This window comes from Etheostoma spectabile, chromosome 15 (genome assembly GCF_008692095.1).
Source record: "Etheostoma spectabile isolate EspeVRDwgs_2016 chromosome 15, UIUC_Espe_1.0, whole genome shotgun sequence".
Classification (NCBI taxonomy): domain Eukaryota; kingdom Metazoa; phylum Chordata; class Actinopteri; order Perciformes; family Percidae; genus Etheostoma; species Etheostoma spectabile.
The window spans coordinates 5,473,348-5,484,955 of record NC_045747.1 but is presented as its reverse complement, the minus strand read 5'-3'; the positions used below and the strand labels follow the sequence as shown (position 1 = coordinate 5,484,955).

Genomic DNA, 11,608 nt, shown 5'->3' with positions numbered 1-11,608 from the left:
TTTTTTTTTTTAGGGGTGATTCAACTGAACTGTTTATTACAGTGCCAAACTGTTTTTAGTAGTGTGGTATAAAAGCAATTATATTGTATTTATACGATGGGTGGATTTAAATCTCATGGCAGTACAATAGTTTTTAAACCTTGAATAACTAAGACTGATGCTTGTTTTAATGTTTGATGTGTTTGGAAAAGATTTTAATGTCCACCTCAAAACACCTCAACTAAAGTTGAATCTGAATTCATTACGTAAGTACTATGTATTTACTGTGGTATGTTTTGCTTTTGGCGCCATCTAGTGACACCATGAAGAATTACCTGAACTCTGTCACATTTATGTGTTATTGACTATCTAGGGGCAAGCCCCTCAAATGGGTGAGTAGGAAAGAAATCTGCTGGCTTATCTCTTGTTTTTCAGCGTAGCAGTTAACCCACAAACCCAGCTGAGATCATCATAGAGCATCTCATATTTCCAGAAGAAGTGCCCTCAGTGACATTAAGTGCTCTGTTAGCTTCCCGTACACTCAAAACATGTATAAACTCCAATTGATGTCTAAAGTCCTCTTGAATGATGTTGGTGTCAGGTCTGCAGCCAGGGCCATGGCTACCAGTGAGGACGCTGCGGTCATGTCCTCTGTAGTAGCCCATTTCTGGGAATCTAGAGGTTTTAGGGACCTCAGCGGGAGTTGGTGTTCTGTTTTGGGCCAACACAAAGTTAATTAATAAAAGACTAGGGCTGTGCATTGATATCAGTGCCAATTTGATAGCTAACTTTGAGGAATAACCTTTAAACAAGTATTTGCCCTTTTCTTTTTATATGATAAAATATGAGACAGTGAAGCTTTGCCTGAATAAAATGTAGCCTTCTCTAACCGTTTTCTAATTTCAATCAGGCACAACCTGACTGAACAAACTTAAGAATCTAACCAAACATACTGTACCAACCTTCAATACTATTGTAGCCTAATTAAAGACTGAAGACGAAATATCCATAAAGGATTAATAATTAACGCATTCTTATTTAACGGCCAACAAATATTACTGTCTCCAAATAGCCTACATCAGTTGAAAAGACTCTAAATGGGGTTTCTGAGGCGACGTGGCACATCAAGTAATCATGATTTAACATCAATCATCCGATATTGTGTATTTATTTGATTTGGATACCTGCATCATTTAGCCAGCTGTAATTTGATGCCGTTACACTTGTAGTTACAGTCGCAGCAATTAGGTTCAGCTGATCTCACTTTCTTGAACGTAGCTTTGTTACATCAAAAGCTCTTCGGGTTACAGCACGCGGACAGTAAGCCCATACTTGCGCACGGTGACACAGAGACAGAGCACAATATGGGTGAGTAACCAGAACCTACCAACACAAATCCTCTCATGAGACGGCTGTGGTTGGGTGGGAGGGACACTATATTACACACTTTGATTTTAACTAATGCATGCAATCTACTTAAACAATTACCAATTAAAAAATCTAAATAGCTGCTGTTTTTTTATTTGATGTTCAGTTTTAATACAGTTACTTGATAAATGATTATATTTTTAACAAACATACCTCCGTTTATTTGTTAGCTTCATTTAGAATATGGTCTGACCTCTCAAACTTCTATGTGCTATTAAAACATACAGAGGCAGGTACTCCTGCTTTATAGCTTCATGGGAATAGTAGTCCTCATTCAAGCCAAAGTGATGCGCCGTCTGCCTTGATATACTACATTACCCAGAAGGCTTGGTGCTCTCATACGTCAACTGCAATCACGGTTGTTTCTCCAACATGGCGTCGCTGGGAAGGAGGCGCGGTGTCCCAGTAAGCAGGGAGAGGTCAGTTACTAAACATTTTAGTTATTAAACGAAAATGTTTTAATATGATACATAATTTTGTCGAAGTCGCCATTTACCAGATCCCGAACATGCATGTCGTTTGAGACTTGGAGTGAAATGCCAGCACGTCAAGTCGGGATTTTATCCCAGGGTTAGCTCACGTTAGCAGGCTAACGTGCACAACTAGCTAACGTTAGCAAGAAAATAAACTAGCAGCTCATGTGATGTTTTGGTTATATTACACCAGCCGATGAACCGTGGGAAAAGTTGCGATTGAACAGTTCGTTGCGGCGAACGCTGGTGTGATATGCCACGGCTCACGTGCTACATAATTCTGGCTCAGTTAACAGTATTGTCCGTTGTTTGCCGACCTTTTTCAAAAGTAAAACGGTCCTCAACTCAGCTGGACAATCTTCCAACTTTTTACCATGCGCGTTAGTTAGCTAAGGCTAGCCAATGTGTTCTCTAACCGACGCTCAGCTACATTATGTCCCACTGTGATCATCCTCAATACTCCTTTAGCCAATGCTCCGCTGTGTTTAAAGTCGAATAAGCTTGGTGACTATCTCGTTAGGGTTTGTTTGCCATCTTGTCAACATGTACTCGAAGGCCTCAGAGTGGTGTCACGGATCCACACACGTTTGTCATATTTAAAAATATTTTACAAAACACCGGAAATATCAGTTTTCATACAATAGTCGATTAATCAGCCAAACGCTAACAAGTTAAAGGTTTTAATTTATTTGTAGAAGATAAAATAAAAGTTGTTGGTTACAGATCCACAAATGCTACGTTTTATGTGTCATTCCATATTTCAAACAGAGATTTTTGGCTGTTGGAGAAAGTATTTTGTTGACAGCACTTCAGATCCGAAAACGTGATGACCATTTGGTGATTGTGACATTTCATGAATTGATGTGAAACAACATGGAGCGAAATTACTCACGGTATGCAACCCAAGTGTACACATTTTAAGTAATCAAACTTTTTTTTGGGATATCTGTAGTTGAAGGATTTTATAAAGGAAATACAAACCTCAAAAACCACGAATGGAGTACTTGATGTAATAAAACAAGATTCAAAGTAATCTCCTTGCTATACAAAACTGAGACTGAACAGCTCCCTCTATGTACAGTATATCAAGGCCAAATGGGAAAGTGAACTTCACATCAAAGTAACAACAGAAGACTGCATCAATATGCGTGAAGTGCAACACACCACTACAAAGTCAAGAATATGAAGGGAATTCTGATGGAAAAATTTGACTTGATACTTTGTCAATCCTAAAATAAAGAGTAAACAAACCGATACACAATAAGTATTTGGCAGATGTGGGGGAACAGAAATGCAAACCATTCTATACATAAACTATTCACGGGTCCATGACCAGTGGGCAAGTTGGTGTAAAAATCTAGGCAAACCAGCCTCAGATATGTCTTAATAAGTCTTGATATTCTACTAGTTATCCTTTCTCTCACTGTTCCCTGCTGTTTTTTTTTCTGTTTTTGAAAAGGGGAGTGATGGCGGCGACAGACTGCTATATTGTGCACGAGATCTACAATGGGGAGAATGCGCAGGACCAGTTTGAGTACGAGCTGGAGCAGGCGCTGGAGGCCCAGTATAAATACATTGTCATTGAGCCCACCCGCATCGGAGATGAAACGGCCCGTTGGATTACCGTGGGCAACTGCCTGCACAAGACGGCCGTGTTGTCAGGTGCTGCTTGCCTCCTGACGCCACTTTCACTGCCTGTTGAATACTCGCGCTATGTGGCGTTGCCCGCTGGCGCCCTCAGTGTGGCCTGCTCTGCCCTCTATGGGATTTCTTGGCAATTTGATCCCTGCTGCAAGTACCAGGTGGAATACGACAGCCAAAAACTCTCGCGGCTGCCCCTGCATACGCTCACCTCCTCGACGCCCGTGGTATTGGTACGCAGAGATGACGTCCACAGAAAGAGACTCCATAATACGATAGCACTGGCTGCCCTGGCGTATTGCGCCAAGAAGATCTACGAACTCTATGCGGTATGAGTGCACTCTGAAGAGGGTTTAAGAACCAACAGAAAAAAGGAAGACAAAAAAACAGAACCTATCCACCCCCCGATGTAAGAAAAGTGGAAGTCACGATCAGGCCCAGCAGTTAGCTCCTCACATGGTGGGTGCTTCCATTTTGAACTATGATCAGAGGGATATAGTTAAAACTAGAAGGAATTGTTTTTTCTGTTTCTTTACTTCTATGTGACAACAGCACACTTATCTCTGTAGTACCCTTGCGCCTCCTCCCCTTTGCCCTCCACCTGCATCCTTGACACACAAGCAAGTGCACAAGGGTACGGCAGCAGTTCATCTCGATTAAATTGTATTGCAGTTGAAACGGACCGACATGTGTTGGGTACCAAGCTCTTTCCCCTTTCCCTCGTAATTTTACTGTACCCCTCTCTTGCTGATCATTACATCACCCTTTCATTAAACATTAGAACATTTCAAACTAACTTTTCTGTATTTTATTTTACCTTTTTTCGTTAAATGGATTCTACATGATGTCCAGAAAAGAGAAAATAACTGCAACTTATTTGAGATTGTGTCTTGTTCATGTAGATATTTTGTTTAAGAGTGCAAGAAAGATCTTATGTGACAATGCTATGGCTCAATGTCCTCTTTTGAAACTCTACAATAACACTTTACAAAGCCACATTTCCCACATGCTTCTAAAAATGTATATTACAATGACATCAAACCATTATAATTGAAAGTTAAATATAAACACAGACACTACAGATACCAATTGTACAGCAAAATATAAATTCATACTTTCTTGTGTATGTTTATCCAGTGGTGCTAGTTATGAGTTGCTGTATAGACTTGGGGGCTGTTTCACAAAAGCAGAATTTATAAATCCTGGGGAGGAGCGACTAAGACTAGACAGATTGAAGTATTCTGGCTGATGCACGTTCACGGCTTTCCGTAACAGACCACAAGGTCGATAACAGATTTACTGATGCTAAGCTAGAGAATATGCATTGTTCATACTTTATACAGAGTGAGCAGCATCTTGTCGGAGTATAATAACGTGGAACACATTTGTATAAAAACAAAACAAAAAAAAAACAGGCACTGTAATGAAATTGCGAGAGGATGGCTGGACCAACTGAATGCGTAAGCAGCCTGTAATGTACAGCAATTTATATATTGCCTTTAGTAACTGACATAATTTGAAAACACATTTGGCAACTTTATCAGCCTTTTCTAATTATCTCAACAACTGTCGTATTCACCAAACTTCTAACAACAATATGAACAGCTTCATATTCTTCAATCTTCATATAGCAGTGCACCAATATTAATGACTGTCACATTAATGATAAAAAAGTAATGTGCCCAACTTTAAGTAATAACAGTACTTAAATGAACAGCTATGCATGTTTTATTTTTACCAGGCTGATATTTGGGTAAAACCACTGCTGAGTGAACAGAAAAGGCTCCAGGATTGACAAATCCTGGCTGTTAGCTTGGTTAGGAGTAGGTTAGCTGTACAGAATAAATCTCCATGGTAAATTAGGTGTCTCTGCTTTTGTGAAACCGATTCAAGGCTAAATTGAGCCAGGATAACTGGGAAATGCCGGCGTAATCCCTTAAATTGGTTTTTCTGAAATGGTCCTTAGCAGTTTAAAACTGTGGGGTCCGATGAAGAGGAGGTAAAAGTATAGACAAAGTAAAGTATGAGTTGTGATATAGCGAGACTTAACAATTTAATAATAAAGTGGAGTTTAGATATGAATTAGTTGAATACCATGAGTCACCATAATCTTGTTAGTCTCTGATTTAAAGTACATTTTATTTAAATGTAAATTACAAGCAAAGTAAAGGTTGTTGACTTTGCCAGCAAGATTTGAGCAAATTAAAACATGTTTATGAAGAGTTTCCTAAATCATTTTGTGTAAATCCTTTAAAAGGTCAATAAAACATGATCAACTATTGTAAACTTAAAGATTTGAAAACTGGTGGTGTTTCATAAGTAGTTTGATCACATACTCTAACAGACAACTGTTATTGGTTGCAGTTTATCACGGAAATGTAAAAGTCTTGCTTTCGCAATATTTTGTCAATTTCAGACATAAAGAGGATATCTATAACACGTATTACACTGGTTACAAGGGACAGTAGCTGGGTTTATAAATAGTTTAATTGTTAATGAAAATAGTTGACATTGATAATTGTCATCATATTATCCTTTGGTGTCCTGAAGCTTAACCAGGGTGCTTTTGTTTTTAAACTCATAGATATAACATAGTTTAACATCTGTACTGTGGATGAAAGTACCTTAAAATTACAGAAGCTTTCGGCTTTAACCTGGAGAGGAATCACTCTGGACCTTTGACACCTGTTGTGGACGCCCGCTTACCCCCTTCGGCAGGCGTTCACAAAGCGTAGCTCCTACGGCGCCATTTTAATGCTACAAAGCACTCACCCGCCGTTAGCATTCCCTTGACTGTCATTCATTTTGGCGCCACTTTGACAGCGAATAACTTTATATCTGAAGCGTTTAAAAACTTAAGTTGTCCATTTTTCATTTCTAAAGAAACACGTCAATGTATGTAAGGCTCCATTGCCTTAAACCTCACGTTATGGATCCGTAGCAGACGTTTTTGTAAAAAAAATAAATAAAATAGGCTAACGATTGTGTCATAACCAAGCGACTTGCTGTTGCATAGTCAACAAATCAGCGTATTGTCAGGAGAGGCACGCAGGCAATTTCGACTGACATTAGCTGTTTAGGTTGAATTAATGATGTTAACTAGTATTTTAGTAAGAAATAATTAGCCTTTGCCTGTGTTATCGCCTAACATTTACCTACGCTCTTCGTCTCTGCAAGATTCGGAATGATTGAGATTTCTCTTTGCACAGCTACCAGAAGACTTACAACTTTAAGACAGGTTGCTCACGTCACATCTATGTCGACAAGCTCAGTTTGAGGCTGCGCAGTAACGCTCAGCACTCACAGGAAAAGTGCTTTTCTTTGACTGGGTAACCCATAACCCATAACTAACTCAGGTGAGTTCTAACTGGACACGAACATTAGTGTATGAGTGTTTTATGACACTGAGGAAGCTAGCATTAGCATACCTATCCACGTGTGAACGTAAACACGACTTGCTGTCTGCAACTTTAGAACATGCCGAGCTCATTGTGTTTTGTCACATCTACTAGCCAAATGCTGGTACAATATGCAAGTGGCTGTTAGATTTGTTTCACTCACCAGCCAAAAACAATGGTAAGGATTGAGTGGCTGGTAAAACTTAAACAATCGCTAGCCATTTAATTGGTGGACAAAACAGTTAGTTGTGGACCCTGCTTGTATGTTAGGGTTTTAACATCTAACCTGTTTACATTGTGTGCTCGTGTTAAAGCTGGACGTTATCACCATTGATGGCAAACGTTTCAAGCAACACATTATGATTTCAGTCTCACTAGTTCCCACATGTACACATACAAGGGGTGTGTGTGTGTGTGTGTGTGTGTGTGTGTGTGTGTGTGTGTGTGTGTGTGTGTGTGTGTGTGTGTGTGTGTGTGATAGTGCTTGTCACTGCTGCCATTCTGGTTGTGTTGTGTTTTGGAGACAGGACAAGTGGAAGGGGCTTAACTAAATGCACTGGACATTAAAACATTCACAATCCCTTTGGCATGGGGGCCAACACACACAAACACATCAAGGTCACACTGTAGCTTGTTTAAAGCCCTTTTTATGTTTTTATAAGTATTTTATTGGGGAATATTAGACATGTTTTCAGTTTTTTGTTAAGTACATAAATTCATAGTTTTGCTGCCTTCAGTGATAATCTACAATGTAAATAGTCATGAAAATAAAGAAAACACATTGAATGAGAAGCTGTGTCCAAACTTTTGACCTGTACTGTATATTGCCATTTAAAATATTAAAAGAAGACCTTTGTTTTGTGTCTTTCATGTACAAGACCAATGGATTTAAATGTTGTAATATTGCAAATCAACTGTGGCAGTTGGGATAAACTCTTGCTAGATGTTTGTGTCTTGTATCTGCAGCTCATGGAGCGTGTCATGGGAGGTGGAGTGCTGCCGCTTGTTCTAGCAGGTGCAGGGATCTTGCTGCTTTATCGGATAATTGTACGTCTCAGACCAGGAGCTGCTCTGCAGGATGCTGTGGTGGTCATCACAGGGGCCAGCTCTGGACTGGGGAAAGGTCAGCCTCCTGATCATTTCTTCTTCACTACAGTTTACATGTGGATGCTTTCTACAAAATAATCAATATTGATATGCAGCAGTTCATTTTCATTAGGTAGTAGTGAGATATTGTACAGTAATGTATTTCATTGTTGTGTTGCATATGCTAACATGCCCTGGTTTGATATTTACCCTGAATAAGAGGTGTGTTTTTTTTTTGTGTTGCAGAGTGTGCTCAGGTCTTCCATGCAGCAGGCGCACGGCTCGTGCTGTGTGGACGAGATGCAGCCCGCCTGCAGCAGGTGGTCCAGGAGCTCACAGCAAGTTTACCAAGCTCAGGGCGGCAGGTGTGTACACGCACCCTTAAACATAGTTCGACACAACCAATGGCTAAATAGCGTCAGGTTCTGAGACCATTAAGAAAGAAGAAGAAAGAGTTTAAACATGTTTTAATGTGTGGCCAGGTTGGGTCACTGCTAGAGCAGGTGTACGTACACTTAGAGGCTTGTGCCTTGACACAGAGGTCCAGGGTTTGAGTCTGACCTGTGACAAATTCCTGACCTAATTTCCTGACATTTTAACTGTCTTTTCAAAAATTAAAAGTGGAAAAGCCCAAAAAATAATCTTAAAAAACAATGTTTTAATGTATGCACCAAACCAAAGTACATTCCTAGTAAGTGCTACTTACCTGGCAATAATGCAACTTTTTTCTGAAGCTGAAAAGAAAATGGGATGGCTGTGGTTTAGATGTAGAGGGATTGTCCCTCAACCACAAGATTGGGAGTTTGATCCCAGGCTCCACAGGCCGGTGGTTCAATCTCAGGCTACTTGTCAAAGTGTACTTGAGCAAGACACTGAAGTGGCTCCCAGGATGCTGTATGTGGCTGTCCACTGCTCCTGATGCTTAGGATGGGTTAAATGAAGAGATTGAATTTCTTTACAATGTACTGTACGATTGTATGTAATCAATATCTCTATTATCACTCTGTCTTTTCCAAGAACTTGCCACTATTCTGCATGAGAAGAGAAAACAGTTAACTCTGCGTGTCATCCAGTATTTAAGCTCTGTGTATTAAATAATGATTTGAAACATTTTGAATGATGGTTTTGTTTTACCACTAGACTTACACTCCCAGCACCGTTATCTTCGATCTGGCTGACACAGACTCAGTGGACAGAGCTGCAGAGGAGATCCTGAAATGTTACGGACAAGTGGATGTCCTGATCAATAATGCTGGAATCAGTTACCGCGGCAACATACTGGATACACACATTTCAGTTCAGCGGGATGTTATGGAAACAAATTACTTTGGGCCTGTTGCGCTTACTCAAGGTTTGTGAGCAATGCTTTTGGTTGATAGATCTGAGTAGGTTTGATGCAGGAAATGGGGTTAAAAAGTCAGAAATACACGAGGGAACCAAACCATAGTGAAGTTATTTAAAGAATCTTGAATTAAAATAAGGAAGGGAAGTGGCTGAGGCGTAAACATAACAAAGCTAGATTATCATGGGACAATTTCAGATTTCCTTGGAGAGGAAGCACAATAATCTACATCAATCAGCTGTTTTACTTTCTTGCTTCCTTCTCTCCTTCACAGCTCTCCTGCCCTCCATGGTTCATCGGCGCAGTGGCCACATTGTTGTCATCAGCAGTGTCCAGGGCAAGATAGCCATTCCTTACAGATCAGCTTGTAAGTGGTCTTTACTTGTTTAATTAAAGCCAGCAAATACCCGAGAGGTTTTTCAATCCGTGCGACTGATTGGAAATGAAGAAGGACTCTGGTTTGCACTCACTTTGGTCAGATGCAGCCTCTAAGCACGCGACCCAGGCCTACTTTGACTGCTTGCGGGCCGAGGTTGAGCGCTACGGGATTCCAGTGACTGTGATCAGTCCAGGGTACATCCGAACCAGCCTGTCGGTCAACGCTGTTACATGTGACGGCTCTAAGTATGGAGGTGAGGCAGCAAAATGTGACGGTTTACACTAACAATAAGAGACTCTTAATTAGTAAGAGAAATATGCATTGTAGACATGAAAAGAAAATTAAGATGAGGTACAGAAAAAACCCAAGATGATTCAAAAAGAGACATAAATACGCTAAAATAAATTAAATCAGATTGAAGATTAAAAAAAATAACCTAACAATGGAAATAAAATACGACAAGAGAAGGCACACCATCCAAGTAATTTAACCATTTTCTGTATTCTTTGACGTACTGACTACTCATTGACATGTGTCTTTTATTTGTGCAACACTGTATTCAGTTTTAGATAAAACCACAGAAATCGGTAAGGACCCCAGGGATGTGGCTCATGCAGTTCTGAAGGCTGTCCGTCAGAGGAGCAAAGATGTTGTTTTGGCAGGACCTCTGCCCAATCTGGCCATTTACCTCCGCACACTGTGGCCTGTACTCTTCTTCAAATTGATGGCCTCTCGCGCTCGCAAGGAGCAGAAACCAAAAGACGAGTGATGACGGCAGCATGTGAGGACCACAAGGCTCACAGGGCATGTCAGAGGCACATGGGCTAAAACATGAAAGTGACTACTCTAGATGAAGGACAAGAGGTGGGAACAGATGCAGCTCAATAGTAACACAAAACAAACCAGAAACCCTTTTTGTTGTAACAGGATCTATGGTGAGTGTCTTTTATGGTTTTGACTTGCACCTGTGGTGGACCAGTTAGCAAGGTGTGTTGTTCAGCTATTTCAGACATTGACAAGACTCAAAGCTGTGCGGAATAGACGTGAGCATGTGATGCTGTTTTTCAGATTGACTCTTGTGGATTTGGTTGACAAATAAAATGCTTTAACTGTTATCTATTTACTGGAGCATTAATCTTTAATTTGTAATTCTGTCAGGTCTGGGAAATATTATTGTCCCTTTAGGAGCACTACTACTATCTCACAGTCTTCTGGTGTCCCACTCATGATAATTACCCTTAAAAGCATACAGTATACAAGGTAATGACTGAAAAAGAGAACAGATTTAATTTGTAAACATAACTGACTTGCTGTTCACCTGAACAGTAGAAACAACTGTTTCTACCAAAATGCAGGATTTAAGTGTTCTGTATGCTGTATTTGCAGAGGCTCTACCCACACCTGTTGCAGAAAGATGTAAAAAAGAACACTTTGTCAATAATCTTGAGTCTTTCCTAGAGATGTGGTACTGCATCGACATGTTTCTGCGTCAACAGTACAATACGGAACATTGCTGTAAGTGATTGACAAAAAAGTGCTGTGCCTTAAATTCATGAATTCAAGAGGAAATACTGGTTGCTTTTGTGGTCAGTTTGATTTCCTATTCAGGTCAAGCAGTTGTCAATTTACCAGCTTTGTTAGCTTATGCTTGCTGATCATTAAAAGACCACTGTACCATACCACAATACAAAATGTCAAGCGTGATTCAATAATCACCCTGGTAAAACAGTCAGTTATGCACACGCTAAATGATTTAATTGTCCTCAAAAAGGAAATTCTCTGTTGGGCCTTACAGGCAGCCATTCTTGGAACGGTGCAGAAAGTAAATAATGAATACAAAATTCAAGATATTTTTTTATAACTATCTTTATACACAGAATAA

The 11,608-nt window shown here is 40.1% G+C and overlaps 2 protein-coding genes across 4 annotated transcripts; both read left to right on the top strand.

Annotated features, from left to right (window-relative positions):
* Positions 1–1,192: 1,192 nt before the first annotated feature.
* tmem11 (transmembrane protein 11) lies at positions 1,193–4,317 on the top strand. Of its 3 annotated transcripts, XM_032538749.1 has the most exons (3): positions 1,200–1,347; positions 1,658–1,826; positions 3,340–4,317. In XM_032538749.1, exons 2-3 carry the CDS (start codon positions 1,780–1,782, stop codon positions 3,854–3,856), a joined length of 564 nt encoding a protein of 187 aa, XP_032394640.1. In that variant the 5' UTR covers positions 1,200–1,347; positions 1,658–1,779; the 3' UTR covers positions 3,857–4,317. The 3 variants fall into 3 exon arrangements, with proteins under 3 accessions (XP_032394642.1, XP_032394640.1, XP_032394641.1); XM_032538751.1 differs by lacking the exon at positions 1,658–1,826 and having other exon boundaries at positions 1,193–1,347; XM_032538750.1 differs by lacking the exons at positions 1,200–1,347; positions 1,658–1,826 and adding an exon at positions 2,566–2,773.
* Positions 4,318–6,793: 2,476 nt separating this feature from the next.
* Positions 6,794–11,142, top strand: dhrs7b (dehydrogenase/reductase (SDR family) member 7B). The gene is made up of 7 exons (XM_032538733.1): positions 6,794–6,877; positions 7,886–8,042; positions 8,252–8,370; positions 9,146–9,356; positions 9,622–9,714; positions 9,827–9,979; positions 10,290–11,142. The coding sequence occupies exons 2-7, from the start codon at positions 7,889–7,891 to the stop codon at positions 10,493–10,495; spliced, it is 936 nt and encodes a 311-aa protein (XP_032394624.1). The 5' UTR covers positions 6,794–6,877; positions 7,886–7,888; the 3' UTR covers positions 10,496–11,142.
* Positions 11,143–11,608: the final 466 nt, after the last annotated feature.